The following is an 18,884-nucleotide window of genomic DNA, read 5'->3' as shown; positions in this document are numbered from 1 at the left end:
TGAGGGATCACTGTAGGTCTGGTAACGGTTTACTATGTTATCAATTTCTGGGCAAGTGTAGTCATATTTAATGTGGGGGAAACCTTTCACAACCAATGGAAGCAATTCTTAAATGGGGAAATATGATGTGAGCTAGAGGGAAATATTTTGGGGAAAGAGAGCCTCAAAAACTACTTTGGCTCCAATTCTACCTATTATAGACTCCCCTTGTAGTAGTGGGGAAGGATAGCTACAACTTTTGCTCAACTATTAATTTAGTTCTATCTGTGGGATGCTACCTGTGGTTTTGTTCAGTTGTTTCAGTCACGTTCAACTTTTCAAGACCCCCTTTGGGATTTCTTGACAGACATACTGGAATGGTTTGTCATTTTCTTTTCAAGCTCATTTTACAGATGAGGAGCTGAGGCAAATAGAGTTGAGTAACTAGCCCAGGATCACACAATTAGTAAGTCATATTTAAACTGGTTTCCTGATTGCAGGACCAGCATTCTGTCCATTTCTCTCCACCTAGCTACAGGATGTTATGCTTAACTAATTTGATGCCCTGAGCATCGAAATAGAAGATAAGTGAAGGTTAACAAATGTTCTACAGTGAAATACTTCAGGTACCTGGCCCTTACAGAAATTTCCTTTACTGACACAACACAGCTTGAAGAAAGACAAAGGATATGCACAGTGTTATTTCCTATATAAGAAAAAAAAATTATTGGCACTTAATTGGAATTCCAATATTCTAATTAGGCCTAACAGAGCAACCTTATCTTATACATATTCATTTAGCACAGTAACTAATAGTTATTTTATATAGTGCTATACAATTAAAAATTTGAATGACACCAAGGTAAAAATAATTTACTCTATTTAAATTTTTTCAAGAATTTCCTTAATTACTTTTCCTAATCTCTTTATCACAGGCATATGCCATAGTTCCAGACCCAACTTCTCTGCCTTCAGAGCTTTTTCATGGAATAAAAATGAAGTATTTCACAGAAAATATGGGAAATTCCCATGTCAAATCCTTTAGGATAGACCCTTTTTTCTATCTTTTGTGATAAGGTACAATGATAAAGTTTAATTTAGAACAAAGCAATTAGCAAGATTGCCACATCAATACTTTTGGTTTTATCCTATACATGGAGAAAATGAATATTTTTTTCTTAACCTTTTGATTTAAAATTGCTTTTACTGCATTCTCTACTTCACGATGATCAGTTGGGTTCACAGTCCAGACATGTGGTCGCCCAATGAAAACTTCAGCATAAGGATGCTGAGAAGTTAGCTGAAAAAGAAAAAGGAACAAAATGAAACATATTATCATCAAATATCAGATATTTCCCTTTATGACAGGCACTTTCATTGAGTTGTACTGGTGCAAGTAATAGAATGCTGAGTAGTAAAAACAAAGAAAGAAAGAAACAAATAAACCAACCTCCATTTATATCCCATAGCCTTCTTCCCTTCCACCTTCCTTTCCTTCCACTCTCTAACTGCTTTTGGGCATTCAAAACATCCACAGGTAGATAACAATAAAATAGAGATGACTTCAAGGCTAAGAACAAATTATGAATTCCATTTGGATACAGGAAATGGTAATGCACTTCCAGGGTGAGATGGAATATATAGCAGTACCCCCAAAATAAGATGAAAATAAAATAGACTGCCACATACCATCTATCACTGAACTTCACCTATATCAGCTAGTGTCTATTAAATAGCAACGGAGACAGTCAAATAGGCACAGAATGGAGGCTTGCAATAAAAATCAAGATTTTAATATTATAAAAATGAGCAATGGTAAAAAGTGGAGAAAAGAGGAAAAAATATAGCAGGAAGCTCCCCACAAGTTTTTTGGACTGGTCTTGAGAATAGGAATTATGCTGACATGATGCTTTTCTAGTTAGTGAATGCTGATAATAAGCATTGCAAGGAACCTAGGGAATATACAATTGTTGTGTCCTCTAGGAATTAACAGTTTTATTTGGCCCAGGAGACTAAGTAAGAATATTTCTCATTATTAACCCTTTTTTGGCCTATAAAAATGATTCATAATAGGTATATTTGTTTAGCCAGCTTGTCTTCTGGGCATGGTGCTTTAAAAAAATCATACATAATGTTGGTTGAAAGGATTTATTGCATTCTCTTATCTCTGCCAAGTCTTATACTCTCCATTTCCCATTATACCAAATGGTATACCACCTTTATTCAAGCCAAGGGAATAAGCATAAGACACTGCCCCCTACCACTAAGCCTTTATTAATACTAAGTCTGCTGCCTACATATCCTTCAGCCACAGTCCTACCTATTGTATCCCTCTCCTCTTTCCAAAATCTGCTCAGGATTCACTTTCTCCAAGAAGCCTGATTAGTGCAATTCTTAGTCACTTCAGTACCACTAGAATCTTCTTGCATCCTTCTGTAATGATTATTTTGTTCCTTCCCTTTGAATAGTGGCAAAAGATATACTTCCAGCCATATTCAATGCCCTCTAATTAGATTGAAAGAAAATTCCAAGAAAGAAAAACAACAAAAAACCCCATAAATTATTTAATTTCTCTGTCTCTCTCAATAAGGAGTACAATGTTCTGCCCTGTTCTTACAAGCACTTCGATATTTGAATTTACAAAGAAGGGAGGAAAACCAATGGAGATTGGGTTTTTCAAGAATGAGTGATCTTTTCCTCCTCTGGGTCCCCATGGTCTTTATTTGTACCTTCCCAAATGGCTTAACACTTACTTATCTTTCTAATTGCCTCTGATACTTGGCTGTATGACTTCAAGGAAGTCACTTAGTTGCAGAAGTAGAGGGTGCTTTCTTATCTGGGAGTTTCCCTATACAGTTGAAATCCTAAGCACTGCTCCAATTCCCTGTGACATTTATCAACAATTACAAAATGACTGGGACCATATCTTATAATTCTTTGTATCCTCAAGCACCCATAATGTAGACAAATGTTCAGAGTTGGGAAGGATCTCAGGGCAGCACAGTGCCTAGCATAGAGGAAACACCTAATGTTTATTGACTGATGTTGTCCAACCTCTACCTGAACATGAAATCCTTTCTAAATCATATTTGAGAAGAGGTCACACAATCTTAGCCTATTACTTTCCCAGGCAGTCAATCCCCCTTTTATGAAACTTGATTATTAAGATGATTTTCCTGCCTTTTGGGACAATCTGAATAAATCTAACTTCTTTTCTAGATGCTAAAACTTTATAGGTTTGAAGATATCTATCATGGACCATGCTACATTTTCTCTTCTATTATCCCCAATTCCTTTAGATGATCTTTTATACAAAATAAATTTGAGGCCTTTTACCATTCTAATGACCCTTCTCTTGATATTTCCTAGTTTATCAAAATCTTTTCTAAAATGTGGCATTCAGACCGAAAATCACCCTCTAGATATGATCAGATCAGGGTGGAATAGAGCAGGATTATAACCTCCTGAGTCATGGACATGATGTCTCTCAAAATAGCCTAAGATTTAATTTGCTTTTTTGGCTGTCATATCAAATTATCGCCTTTTCAGTTTTCAATCAACCCGAAGGCCCAGATATTTTGCATGTGAACTGTTGGTGAACAAGGCCTGCTCAATTAGAACTTATGAAGAATATGATTTTACTTTGTGATTTCAAACCAGGATGATCCGAATTCAAATGTGACTTTATCTTGTACTACCTCTGTAATGTCTTTCACATATGTTCCTTTTGCTTCCCTCTAACAATATCATCACCCTGATGTAGGCACTTATCACCTCTCACTCGACCTATTGAAATGTCCTGCTGGTTGGTCCCTTTGCCTCAAATCTCTTCCCCACTCCACTCCATTATCTACTCATATCAAAGTAATCTTGCTACAATGCCCCACTGACTTGATAACTTGATAACCATATTTCTAATTACCTTCTGGATCAAATGTGAAATCTTTTTTGACTTTTAAAGCCCTAAATAACCTGGCCCCTTCCTACTTTTCTGGTATTCTTATAGAAGTGATTTCCTTTTGCTGTTCTCCAGTCCTACAAAAGCAATGTAGATTACAGAACACTTCAGGGTCAAATGGCTTGAGTTATCTCTCTATCATTTTGCTACCCATGTGACTTTCAGGTAAGTTGTTTATTATTTCTGAGTTATTTATAATATCTTAGAATCAGTTCCTCATCTTCAAAAACATAACGAATAATAATCCTTGTAATGCATATATGCCTTACTGGATTCTTAAGTGTTTCTTAAATGTTAAAAACTACATAAATATGACTAATGAGTTATTTTCAAAACCATGTTTTTCCTAAGTATGAGCTATGACCATTAAGGACTGGGATGTATTTTTAAAACATCTATACATGATAGTGACATTTATTTCAAGCTGGATTTTCTTTCTTTGACTTCCTTCAGGGAAAATTTATGAGTTACACCAGAAAATAACCCTTATTTCTTATTTAAATCACCACCAACCACCTTGACAACATATTAAATTCCCTAAGCTTGGCTCCAAAAGACTTTTGGTCAGTTCCAAAAGTCCATCATCAAGGATGAATGAGTTACCATGAAGGATGTATTTATTTTTTAAATTTCCTAACTTAACAGTTTAGCTACAAGATACAGTAGGTTAGAGCAGTGGGCCTTTTTATGGCAGGAAGACCCAACTTCCATCTCAGTTACTTAAGATACTTACTAGATGTGGGATCCTAGGCAAGCAGAGTGCCTGGCACATAGCAAGCACTTAATAGATTTTTGTTTCCTTCCATGTAAAATGGACATTTCCATATACATTGTAGAAGAGGAGAGAATTGAGCCTGAAACCATAATTGTCTGTCACGTGAAGGTTACTTCTTAATAGGTTAAAAGTTTGAGATGTCGAAGGGATATTTAGATCAAAATGTTCAATAGCCAGTTGAAAACATAAGACTAGACTTAGGCCTCAGAGGAGAGATTAGGGATCTATTGATTTTCTTTCTAAGTATATAGTAAATTTGACATAACTTTCAAAGCTATCCTGCATAAGTGCGATACACAAAAAACATGGGTAATTTTTTTTTGGATGGCACTAAAGTGCTGGAAACAAAATGGGTAATTGTTGATATGGAGGAACAGCTAAACAAATCATGGAACTTGAATATAATGGAATTATGATTATGCTATAATTATAAATATAAAGGTTCAGAGAAACACAGTAAGCCGAGAAAGTAAAGCAACGTACATAATGAAAACAATGTGTAAAGGACAAGAAATACAGTAAAGAAACTAAGCACTAACTGGAATGACCATGGGTAGATCCTTTTCAGGAGAGATGAAGAGGAATATAGGCAATGTAGAAGACACATTCTCAGATACCATCAATTCATTGGTTAGTTTTGTTTCAAACTAATTTTTTAATACCATATTATGAGAAGCTTTACAGAAAGAAGGAGTATATCCAGATAGGACTGTATCATATCAAAGAGCATCAATAAGACTACTTCTATTTGATGAAAGCCTGCTTCAGAGACCACCTATACCATGAAGCCCTCTGATTAGTGGGACCTCTCCCTTCTCAAAAGAATTGTTCCAAAAATGTTTTTGAGAACTGGAAGAATCCGTGTTCAGCCTATGAATAAAGCCTCCCAAAATTAATGTTTCGAAGGAGAGAACATTCATTTATAATTGATTTCTTTAAAAATTATCATATCACTTTATAGTGACTTATGGTATATGTCATCAACCTGCTAGACTTCTTCCTTCTTGAAGGCAAGAAATGTGCTTCATTTTTCTTTAAACAGCTTAAATGCCCAACTCGATGTCTTGCATATAGCATGTGGTCCAGAAACGTCAGCTAATCCATTTCATTTACTTCTCATTCCCTGCTCAGAGAAGTCTGCTAAGGATAATATTTATTAAAGTATTAAGCTAGATTCACATTCTTTTGGTTAATGCTTTAATTGATGCTTACCTCTCTCAAGGTTGGTTTGCCTATAAAAAAGTCCGTGTTTTTGCTGCTTTTTGGTGGGTTAAATTTGACATTCAGGAATGCACATCCATTAGCGATAGCCTCAAGGGGAGCTGGACCCTCATATGGGAACCCCAGTCCGACAAACAACTGCAAAACAACAATAAAACACACATTTCAGGATGGTTTTCCTTCACTTAAAAATGAATCATCACTGCTTAAATTTCTCATCATATAAAATGCTGTACTTCTGTAAGAAATACATAGAAATCTTAGGTAAGAGATAGGGGGAAGGTATTTGTTCCCAATGAACTCTCTGCAAAAATACAGCTGCAAAGCTTTCTAGAAATGTAATTAAGTAAGGTGCCCTATATTCTTCTTCCATGATGAGAAAAGAGAGAAGGAATGAGCTTAGCAGGAGGGAGGAGGAGGTCCTAATGTCCAACAATAATCTTTCTGTAATGGGCCAGAGAACATGACTAAGAAAACTCTTGGTAAATTAAGCAGGAGGTTTCTTCACTGAATGGATGGAACAACAGAGCCTTTCAGTAAAGCTGGGGGTTGGGGGATGCCACAGAAGGTCACTTGGGAGCTTGATTACATTTCGAATGACAGTATTCTAACACATGATGGCAGACTGGAAGACATGGGTTTTTAGAATGGTTACATCACTGGACACCATCAGAACTCTATTTTTTGTTTTCTTTTTTTTAAGGAGGTTTGGTAGGAAAGGGAAGGCATTATTCTTTGTAAAATCAGTAAACTTGCCAGGACTCACAGCTTAAGCAAAATTTTGGGCTTTTCCTAATAAAGGCAGTAGGTGGCAGCAGAATGACAGCCTGCAGACCTCAGTAGGGCTAAGACGGAGGGACAATGGGGGTCATACAATGCTTCAAATTGACATTGTTTTTGCTAGTCCAAAATGAAATAGGATTTAATTGGCAAAAGGCAATTCCACCAGCTAACACACCTTAGGAATTTAAGTTCCCAGATGATGAGGGCGTATCCTCTGGAGAGTTTGGTAGTGTGCTAGGTGCCAAGTATGTTCAAATAATAAATATTAAGTACGGTATCAGCAAACCCAATGTATTGTCCTCATGGACAAATCAACTTAAGACAGATCACATTTCACTGGGGATTATTTCCTTGTGTAATAACTAGAGAGAATGGCAGGAACCTAACCTTTCACTTCCCTGACTCTTATAGGCTAAGGGCGTTAAATTAGAATTGGTTTTATGAATCGTATTCCCCTAGTCTCCTCTGACTCTACAGCTGGTTTAATAGGGAAGCAATTTAGAATGGATTAATTAAAAAGATCTAAGTAATAACTGTCCCATTCCCTCTCCTCTTCCTACTTTCTCATCCTACTTACTACAGTAGGGAAGAATCTGTAATCCTTCAATATTCAGTCAAATTCCAGAGACAGACATGAAAGTGATTTTTACCCTTGAGGCAACTGGGGTTAAGTGACTTGCCCAGGGTCACACAGCAGGAAGTGTTAAGTGTTTGAGGCCAAATTTGAACTCAGGTCCTCCTAACTTCAAGGCTGCTGCTCCATTCACTGCGCCACATAGCTGCCTCAACATAAAAGTGATTCTTTCTCTTTCTGTTTCTCTTTCTCTCCACCTAGACTAATACTTTTAACAATAGATTTCTCTATATGTGAGTTTTCCAGAATCCAAGTCCCATGCTCTGGGGAGGATAATCTGCTTATCTGTGGAATTCTCACCTTAGCATCCAATCTAGCTAATTATGTTACTTTTATCTTTATATCTCTCATCTAGCCTCTTTTCTTCACATCCTCTGTATTCACAGGAGTTTGAGCCTTCATCCCTACTTGCCTAGACTATCAATAGTTCCTAACTGGCATCTGTCCTGTCTATCTGGTCTCAAAATCATCCTCTGAGATACTTCGTCAGCAGTCTTCCTAACACTGTAAAAATCATGTCATTCCTTACTCTTAATTCTTTAGTGGTTCTTCAGTGCCTACCAAACACAATATAAACTGCTGATTCTGACAATAACATCCAGCACCCGTTGCTTTTTCCACTTGACCTGATCTCAACCTTTCTCATTTGATCTAAACTGTTCACATATCCTCTAGTAAATATGGACAAGGGAGCTAATGTTATGATACAAGGAAGTCTCAAGGGACCAAAATGGAACAGGGGAGACTGTCCTAGATATATCTTCTCAGTAAAGAAGGAAGAAGGTAGGGGAGAAAGGAGGGAAGGAAAGAGGGAGAGAGGAAAGGGAAGTAAAGGAGGAGGGAAGATGAGAAAGGAAGGGAGGGAAGGAGGAAGGGGAATGAAAGAAAAGAGGTAGGAAAAACTAGATTTAGAATCAGAGGGCCTGAGTTTAAATCTACTTTTGCCACTTACTATACAACCTTGAAAAGTTACCTTTTTTGAGTTTTCAGAGAAGTTTACTTCTTTGAAAGATGATGGGGTTTCCAATTGCTGCCTTCTGAAATTCTTTCTGGATGAGAAATCTGTATCATCACTACTCTACCACCATTCTTTGTCCTGACCTCTGTGGGTTTCTTTGCTTACAGCATTATTGTCCTATCACTCCTAATCTCTCCCCTCTATTCTTTCAAGGTCTAACTCTGGGGCTATATTCTTCCCAAGTGTACCTTGACTACCTCTGGTGAATATGATTTTAGCCACCTCAAATTTCTAATAGAACATATCATTCTTCTTTGCGAAACTGCCATCTCCACTTCTGAAGAAAGGCTATTGTAGTAAGTTTGCATTGCTAGCTCTAGCACAGTGCTTTATACATCTTAAGTGTTTATATATGGCTTTAGGATCTAACAATGGATTTTCCCTCTAAAGGTTCACCATATCTTAGCAATTTATACTGTTTTCCGTTAAGAAAGAGTATATTTCTGAGAAAATATATACAGATATATTTCTGTGTACCTGCAGAAAAAAAGAATTCAAGTAAATACCAGGTACTGGTATGGAGCAAGGAGAATGAGTTTCTCCTTGACCAATTTAAGGCCCTGGAGACAGCTTACTCTTGATAATTTTGAACATTTGTTACTTGTTTCTATATCCCAGGGAGAACTTCCATTTCTCTGACAGACTTTGATAATAAAAAGTCAAGTCACAAGAATGGTAGCATTATAAAGTTAGAAAGGCCCTCACATATCAAATCTAATGGCCTATTTCCAATTCTCTTCCTGGATCTTTTTCTTGAAGATTTTTTATTCCTTTTATTCCCTTTTTATTTTTGAAAATTAATTTTATTCATTCGGTGTTCTTTTCTGTTTTTTTCTCCTGTTCTTATTTGTCTTCCATTGGCCCTTTCTATCTTTACATGTGAATTAACATTCAAAGATCTCTTTAAAACTCTATTTTTAGTATTTTATTTCCCTTGAAGATCTGAATGAATTTATCCCTTTTCTACAACTTCCAGGTCTGTACAGTCAATCCTTTTCCTGCCTTCTGGTGTCTCACCAGTACCTCAAAGTTAACATGTCTAAAATTTTACTCAACTTATATCTAAAATCTTATCTCCCTAACAACATGTGTGTGTATATGTATATATGTATATGTTTGTCATTAATACACATTTACCCAGGCTCAGAAACTCAGTTGTTCTTGACTCTTCTTCTGTAGATAACCAACATCTATTAAATCTGCCTTCCTTATTGCTTAGATCCATTTTCTCTTCTTTGATCATACCACTAAGAAATATCTGTAAGCCACATTTAGGGGTGTGCTGAAGGCAGCTTATATGGGTTTCTTGAGAGCCAGTTGTTAAATTATCATTGTCACTGCAGAAATCAGCAAGTGCTACAAATCAAATCTTGATTATTGTTTTGAATGTCTAGACCTAAGTGATGGAAAAAATGTTAAATGTGAATTCAAATTAAAAGTTTGCCATTAGTTCATCTTTGATTTTTTTTTTGAAATAGTTACTAAACATAAATATATATATATATATATAAACATAGGCTCATAAGCCTATTTACTACAGGGTCATACTGAACTTCAATGACTGTAGTAACCCCTTAATTGGTTTTCTTGCTTCTTTTCTTTTCCCTCCCTAACCCATTTGTCAGTTACAAAAATTATATTAATGACAGTGTGTCACTCCCCTGGTTCAAAAACTTTTTAGTGGCTCTCTGAATACAAAGTCTGTACCCTGGCATCCAAGGCCCTGTACAATGTCTCCTCATTATCCATCCAGCCCTTTTAAACAAACTGTTTCCTAATATCATCCTCTACTTTTCTGGTTCTGGTTCTCCAATCTCACCTAATATATTCTTCTTCACTGATTCTCCAGTAGAAAGTATAATCTACCTCCTCTATGTTTTTATATAGACCATTCCCCATAACTAGAAAGCACCACTCTGCCCCAACATATCCATAAATCCATCTGTCAAAATTCTTTTCTTCCTTTAATGTCTAGCTCATTAAGACACTTACTCCTCATTTTTGAATACTCAGCATCTAATTCAATGTTTCTTCACAAAGAATGTACTTTTCAAAATATTTATTGTTATTGGTGTTTAGATCTGTGATGTTCTTGGGAATAAAGACTGATAGAGGATTCAGATTACGTCCCCAAAGATTTGAGTCAGAGAATAGGGTTCTTACTGCTTCATAACCTCTGTAAATAAGGATATGTTGAAACCTTCATCGCAAATTGCATTACACTGAATTGTAAATAAGAACTGTGGAGAAAAACAGATAAGATAAACGTTGCTTGACTATTAAATAGAATTAAAAAAAAAATTTAACTCCCACAAGCAATCAATTTGAACCTATTAATTAAAAGTATTTGGGACTGTTGATTAATGGACATGAATGTGACTGAGGTTTAATTATATCTGGATACATCTGAATTGGTACCATCTTCTTTGCTGAGTGTTGGTTGTGAAGTCCCCACAAAAAACATTTTCGCTGACTCACAGAAACCATGGCAATTTAAAGTAAAGCTTAAAGAACAGCGCAGAACTTCTCTTCAATTTTTCTCATGGTGCTAATTAAGGTTACAGGAAATGAACTACTTGGAAACATCAAAACAAGAGTTTTAAAAGTCGTTTCTCCCAAAAGATCTCTTTTTTTTCCCCTGCTTCCTGAATATGCCCCATTATTTGTAACATTAATAATGGAGTAATCAGGGCCATTGATGTCAAACAACATATGGGAGTAACACTGAACCATAAAATATTAAGAGTGGGAAGGGGGCTTAAAGATTTTCATCTATCCCTGCTCCTATTTTATAAAAGAAAAAAGAAAGGCTCAGAAAAGTTACAGTTAGTTACATAGCTTGTTAATGAAAGAATACAAATTAGAACCCCAGGTCTCTTAATTTCTAGTCTAGTATCTTTCTTACTATGTCATTGTAAATTGTTAACACAGAAAAATCAGAAAAGCTGAAAAGGACTTTTTCTTTAGAAAGTTCCTCTAATCCAAGCCTAAATTTTACAGTTTTGCGAAGCAAAACCCAGAGAAGACTTGCCAAGGTTCATATTATTAGTTAATTTCAGAATATTGAGTGGCATGTGGGTTGTGCAACTTGTGAACCCAAAAAAACCACTTATAAGCTTTCATATGAAGTTGACTTTTGTCACATGCTATAATTTGACTATGCACAATTGAAGTCCCTTAACTGCCTGCCTACTTGCCTATTTCTTCAGTACCTTAGCATGTAGCCAAGTTACCAAAAAATGCAAGTATGCACGAAAGTACAGGGGCTGCTGAACTTCACTATTCAGCAAAAAACGGAGCATATTTTATTTATGCTATCTCTACTCTTCAGAGGTCTGAAATCTAATGAGAATATTCCAGATGAAGAAACAGCTCTATGGATGCTCACCCCAACTCCGTCAATATGCATTCTAAACAGAGGCCTTATATGCTATAAAATGTAAATCTTCCAACCAATCCTAAGCAGTAGCAAACAGATGAAGTACCATCCGTTGTGTTCATAGCACATTACTGGGATCTGGTTGCACAAGAACAAACATTTTAGAAAAACTACTCAGGTTTGGACTCTTCTTAAGTGGTGAGGGAAATGGAATTGACAAGAGCTTAGTTTTTTGGGTTTTTTTTTTAAATATATATGGCACAGACAATGTTTAGACTCTTAAAGGAAGTCATGATGATTTTAAAGAACCTGTGGACTTAGTTATGAGATCATTCACACTGTGGGAGAGGAAAAAGGAAGAGATTGACCTGGATAAGCCAAATTAGCAGAAAACTCCCACAATAACTGACATTTGCTTTGGTAAACATTGTACAAGTTGTCTGAAAAACATTATTTTCCAAATTCTGACCTGCTCAGTTCAGTGTTATAAATAATTTTATCTAATAAGCCCACTACTACTAAGCAAAGAAGGGAGGAAGCTGAGAAAAAAAAAGGACAATCTTAGTATAGGAAATAACATGAGTGTGGAGGCAGCAAATATATTTGGCACTTTCACCCACTTGTCAAAGCTGCCATGGTGAGCAGGTAAGAACTTCATTCAATGAATACATTCTGACTCATTAATTGTTCATTTCTAACTGGAAAGGGAAGTTCCATCCAAATTCTTTAAACTCCTTGGTCTGTTTCTTCCTAGATTGGGCCTATTGTTCCTCAAATAACCATTTTAAGGTTTCATTATAATGAATAATACTACCAATGAGTTAGGCCCTTAGCATAAGGCATTTTAGGAAGAATATCAATTTTTCAGGTCATAAAAGTTTAAAATGGTAAGGGATCATACATACATTTGCCCTACTGTCAAAGAATAAACAATCACTACACAGAGGACAGTCTAAGTCTTCTTTATATACAATTTTTGGTGCTTTATCTGAAATGCTAAATTTAGTTCTTGCTAAAGGAAAGTGGGTAGAATCTAGAGCAAGGAGAATATTTTTCTTAAGTGTTTCTCACAATATATGTTTGTGATTTCTTATATGCCCTATAATATGAATTGCTTCATACTTCAAAGTTTCAGAGAGAAGATGGGTAATTAAAAGAGCCTGACATGGGATGTGGGGAATATGTGAACTGAGGGGCTCTTAACTTCAAGTTCAAAGTCTATTTCTCAATCTTGATGCTACACAAAAGTCACATGTTCCTGGTGAATCTTTACTTCCTCTGTTTTAATATGCTAAGTACAGTTTCATAATGAGGAAAACACTCTACAAACTGCAAAGCACCATATAAATGTGAGCTGTTACTCACTTTTACCTACAAGAGGAATCTATAAAAACATTATAGGGCCTGCTCTTAATGTGGTGCCAGAACCTAACCATGATAAGTGTGCATATAAAACTAACGTACTGTCTGAGTGATCTGAGTCACAGAATGCTACATTCAGGACACCAGGGATCATCCAGACTAGCCACTAGAATCATTTTACAAAGGTTGCACAGTGAGACAAGTGAGACTTTCTCTGACTCTTAATGCTTCTCTCCTTGGGTACCCAACACTGAAAGGAGAGGTGGCAATAACTCTAAGTCCTGCTGGATAGCTGGGCTATTTCATCTCCAAAATCCTCCTTTAGAAAATAATATCACTGAAGGGCAAAAAGGCCCCAGATACTCTAGGAAGACAAAAGGCATCATTTTGCATCATCAATGCTTGACGCCTGTTAAAGTCACTGCCAAACCACAGATCCTTTACTAGAGATCAGTCCACTGGGGATAGGCCAATCTTGTTGTACTCAGCTGTCTAGATTCTCTTTGAAAATCCAACCCCAGACTTCAATCATCTCCATGATAAAAATAAAGTGGCAAGTCTCACATGGTGGATTCATTAATTTGAGAATTAGAGACAAGAAGGACAGCAAACTGGACAAATTAAAACCATGGAAAACAAAATCCAGAGACTCCAATAAAAAACTCATTGTTTTCCTACATTTCTCTCCAAGTGTTAATTGTTAATGGATCATACCCTTTTGAATGAGAGAACTTTTCAATAAGCACAAGAAAAATTTAGGTATTTGCCTTTTGAGGTTATTAGGGTTCCAAGAAGATTCAGGAGACCCCCTAACCAACTGAAACCCTCACAGCCTAAAAAACTGATGTTCTTCTTAAGGAGATCTGCTAACTATAGACATCTGAATAGGAAAGGGACTAATCTAAGAAAACAGGTGGCTTAAAGGAACTAGATAAAATTGTTTTGAAATTTAATGTTCACCTATTCCAAATTTCTGGTTAGAAAGAGATAGTTACTAAACCACAATGCACTCATCTGATGAAAGCTTATCTTGAGCAAGTTGGTGAAGAGCTGATATGACTGCTTGCCTTCTCATGCTCATGATTCTTCTTACATCCAGTATTCTCCTGCCTTCCTCTACTACATCTCTTCTGTTTGAATTAGGACTCATCTTCTAAGATTCAGCTCAAATAAAGGCTTTCATGATCCTTTACTGTAAAATGATCTTTCCTTCCACAGGCCTAATATTTACCTATCACTCTCTGGTTACCTCCACCATATTCAATTCTGCATCAGAACAATTATATAGCTCTTGTACATATACTAAGAATTGTAATGTATTACATTGTTTTGTTTTTTTGTGAGTATGACATAGCACCCCTGCTAGATCAATCATTCAATGTGGAAACACAAAGTGCCTCTTTTGTACTAGGGACCATGCTAGGTGTTAGGGACAGAAATTCAATACATGAAACAATCCTTAGTCACAAACAATTGCCATTTTACTGGAAAAGACAACTACATAGATAAGTAGATACGGAATAAATAGAAACCAACATAGAATAAAATTTCATAATGTGAGGGACCAAATCTTAATTATGTTTGTTTTTCCCTCAGGACAAATCAAGAGTGCCTTGCACAAAGCAGATACTAATTAAATGGCTTTTGGATTTGTGCCACTGTGACCTTTCTCTTGGATCTAGTTTGGTGATGAACAGGTGCTAAAGGCACTTAGAGCAGGAATTCTTAACTCTGTGTGTGTGTGTGTACACATTTCATATAATTAATTTCCTTTGTAAGCCTATGTATTTTAATTTATTCTTTTAAAGACCTTATTCTGAGAAGGGATCTGTAAGCTTCATCACCAGACTGCAAAAAAGGTCCATGACAAAAAAACAAAACAAAACAAACAAAAAAATGTTTAAAAAAACTGCTGAACTAGAGGAAGAAATTGTGGCTCCTAGGCTTACAGACAGCTCAAGAAACCCTGATGAGCTATAACTGATTAGCAAACTGTTTCTTTCTGTCCTGCTCTAGTCACAGGGGGAACCGTCTTCATTTGGAAAATAAACAATTATGTGACATGCGGGAAGAAAAGGGAAGTGTCCATGAAGACATTTTTCCCTGACAGCAGTTGGACAGCATGGTCTATAAGTCCTCTGCAACTTAAAATGAGAGGAAGTACAGACTAGCTTTTGTGATTTCATAAATAAGACATATCTGTAAAGCTCAGTGCCTGGTGCATAATAAGCATTTAATACCCTTTTCTTTCCATTTTTTCCATAGGCGGTTTATTTCTGCCTTCTAATACTGTTCCTTTGTATGCAGGATAATCCTGGTTTCCTAGCTTGCATTATACCATTGGACTTTAGTTTTAGGAATTTCCCATCTATAAATTTCTGAGAAGCAATTAAATCGTCAAAATCCATTTTTCCATCAAGATTGTCCTTCAGAATCACCAGACATCCCGGGTCTTTTGGTTCATATTTAATATATCACTAAAGACCTTTTGTCCTCACTTGCCTCCTGCTGCCTGATAGTGCTAATGACACTCCTGTTTGGCTAATGGCGTTCAGGGGACAGATTTCTGCTGTATAGAGAGGGTTTCTTGCACTCTGTTCAGAAATGCAGAAAGATAGTTCATCATGAACAATAATGAATCAGAAGCTGATTAAACATCAATCATTTCTATATGGCTCTAGCCCTCTTGAGAAGTAGCAGATTTGCTTCCTTGTGAAATAATGAGGAGCTGAAGAGAGTGGGGAATTCCATTCATTCCAGTAGCACTGACTTCCTGCATCTCTAGTACCCCACCTCTAATGTGGATCAGAATAAATTGCTTTTAAATTGCCTGGAGACACAGAGGAAGGAGTTATGGGCAGAATGGGTTGTAGATGCAAAGCTTCACTGGTCTTTAGTGTCATTATTTCAAAACTCAAGATTCATTCATTTTAGCTATTGCTGACAGACATCATGTGCACAAAAATCACCTCCGCTAAACACTGGATGATTTCCTTCACAGTGACTAAGTGATTCAGCCATAATTCCATTCAGTTATTTGGATGTGCTCTAATAAGATCAAAAAACAATACACAACTGGACCAGTCCTATAAACCAAAGGCATTTGGTTTCCTAGAATGACTACTACCTATTTCTCATGGTCCCAGCTCTGTTGATCACACCTGTGTGTCAAGGGTGATACTGCTACCTCTCATAGTCGCTCTGTTGTCCTCTCCTGGCTTTCGATGGCTTCTATTTTTGTCCATTCCTTACTAAGTGATAGCAAATAGATGCTATAATTGTGGAGTTATGTATAAAAGAATTGCACATGTTTCACATATATTGGAGTACTTGCTATCTAAGGGGAGGTAGGGAAGGAGGGAAAAATTTGGAACACAAGATTTTACAAGGGTGAATGTTGAAAATTATCTATGCATATTTTTTGAAAATAAAAAGCTTTAATAAAAAATTAAAAATGACAAAAAAACATTTTTTAAAAAATGTTTTAAATTTTAAAAATTCTTTTTTAAAAAAAGAAAAGAAAATAGATGCTAGAGATAGTGGATAAGTGTTCTGTCTAAATATGCAAGGTTGAATAAGACATTCATGAAGTTAATAGAAGTGTGAACGACAGTAATGACATACTACTGAACAACTACACTGCCAAATGTTATTTTAAAGGGGGATGAGCTTTTTCTAACATTCCAGGGAAAAATAGTAAAGCAAAGCAAATGGCAAAAATAGCATTGTCACAAAAGGGTAGGGACCTTTTGTTCATTCAACAGATTTTTGCTCAGAGTAGATTGTACCCTTCTTAGCCCTTAGATACCTGCTGGAAGGAAGTGATCAAAATGAAATCATGGGATTTCTCTGAGGTTTGCAGACTATTTGAAAAATTATTTCCCGAGGCAACAAAGTGTTAATGAGAACCACTTTGAGAATATAATAAGTCCTTGTCCAAGGACCTAAAGAACTCCTCAACCTTTATCTCAATTACGACGCATTAAAGGGGGAAATTATTTCCCTTTCATGAAGGAAAACCTGAAACATGGGTGGGAAGACAATAACATCAATGCACAGGGCACTGTACTAGGAGCTGGGTTCAAGAGTTCACTCTAGCACTTAAAAGATTTAGAGGAATCACTTCTTCCTGACCCTCAGCTTCATATGTATATTTAAAAGAGGAGAAATTCACTCTTTCTCCTCAAACTGACCATCCCTTCCCCTAGAATATGGACATGTACATCAATACTTTGTTAAGAAGGTAAATGACAATGTCCAATTGGCTCTGGACCCACAGAATCAAAGGAAGATTGATCTAAAATTGAAAGGCACCTCAGAAGCCAATAAGTATAATCTCATTTGTTTTACAGATGAAGAAACTGAGTCCAAAGAACTCTGACTCTGTGGTCTGTGCTTTCCCCCCTTGGATCATAATGTTTTAAAAAATCTCTTAAATTTTTTTCTTATTTGCTTACTGTGAAGTATTTATTGCAGCTAAATGTGCAAAGACTATATATAAGAATATACTTATGAAATGCTTGATTTTCATGCCTTAAAACATGCATAAAACAAGGTACAAAAGAAAAGTTTAAGTTTTTCTGAAATCCCCTTGTACCCCAAAGTTATGAATGACTATTGGTTTAGCCATTCTGAGGTCTTTGACAACAGATGAGCAAAAACTAATCTAGCAAACAACTTGTAGTAGATGCCAAACTAATAGCTTCCTAGAAATTACCTAAACTCATTTCGTGTTTATCTGTAAACGAGGAGATGGGAAGAATGTACAATTTTGGCTCTCGTTTTTACTGGTAATTAGAATCTCACAAATTTATATAAAAAATTACTATCTGATGTTACTTCCCTGCTTAAGAAGTTCTAATGGTTATCTGTTGCTAATGAATAAAATTCAAACACTTCTGCCTGTCATTCAAGACCCTTTATGATCTGGCTTCATCCTACACATCTTATTACTTCCCAACACAAAGAAAGTATGCTCTTTAATTGGGTGGTATGCTTCTTCACTGGTCACTTTTCTCTTTCTATCTGCCATCTTCCTGCTAAACAAGGCCATTTCCATTTCAAGTTTTGGGATCTGTGGTTTCAGAAGGACCTTAAAAAGCTCTTCACAGAAGTGACATAACTTACTGTCTTCCCCCTTCCCCAACAAGTTATTATCAGATATAATCAAATTCCCAGACTATCCTGTTTGAATAGAGTGATTGTGAGAATGGAACTCTTTTGTCTATCCCTCAAACCCCTGTGCATCTTTAAACAACCTATGATAAGCTTACACAGGTCAGGGACCTGGTCTGCCAAGTGCATTCCATCGGGCTCTTTGATTCTCCCTCTTGAAGGGAAACCCCCAATGCTTTATTTCCCCTATAATAAGAGACATGGTTGGGATGAAAAACTTTGCTAAGTTCTTCTCAGAACTAAGCCCACTATGAGGTTACTCTTTGTCGCTTTCCCTTCTCATGGTGCCTTCCCTTTAATGGCATCTTTCTCCTCACTCACTTTAACTGATTAGTCTAAATATATGTTCTTGCAACTGTGTCATATTTACCATTCCTGGTATCTATTGTATTCCTTCATTTTGTCTGTAAGCTATTCTCCTAAATAAATCTATTTTTTGTCAAAGAGAATGGCCATTGTGAATTTATCACATGTTTATTTCAAACTAGGAATTGCTAACTTGATCTCATCTGAAAGGCAGCCAAGGTGGTTAAAGGCACTGAATTAATTATAGATGAGGATAGGTTGAAGGAAATGGGATTATTTAGCCTGGAGAAAAGA

At 36.3% G+C, this 18,884-nt stretch overlaps 1 protein-coding gene and 1 long non-coding RNA gene across 6 annotated transcripts in view; one reads left to right on the top strand and one right to left on the bottom strand.

Annotated features, from left to right (window-relative positions):
* MGAT5 (alpha-1,6-mannosylglycoprotein 6-beta-N-acetylglucosaminyltransferase) overlaps positions 1–18,884 on the bottom strand; it is a 365,609-nt gene that overhangs the window by 28,388 nt on the left and 318,337 nt on the right. For all 5 annotated transcript variants that reach the window (XM_023499178.2, XM_023499179.2, XM_012544690.3 and 2 more), the window contains 2 exons: positions 5,925–6,071; positions 1,163–1,279 (listed from right to left, as the gene is read on the bottom strand). In XM_023499178.2, coding sequence (XP_023354946.1) covers positions 1,163–1,279; positions 5,925–6,071 — 264 coding nt within the window. The remainder of the gene's footprint in view (positions 1–1,162; positions 1,280–5,924; positions 6,072–18,884) is intronic.
* Positions 1–18,884, top strand: part of LOC116422407 — a 48,400-nt gene that overhangs the window by 1,055 nt on the left and 28,461 nt on the right. The window lies entirely within an intron of this gene.

The sequence above is a fragment of the Sarcophilus harrisii genome, chromosome 3 (genome assembly GCF_902635505.1).
Source record: "Sarcophilus harrisii chromosome 3, mSarHar1.11, whole genome shotgun sequence".
Lineage (NCBI taxonomy): Eukaryota > Metazoa > Chordata > Mammalia > Dasyuromorphia > Dasyuridae > Sarcophilus > Sarcophilus harrisii.
This window is presented reverse-complemented; position numbering and strand designations above follow the sequence as displayed.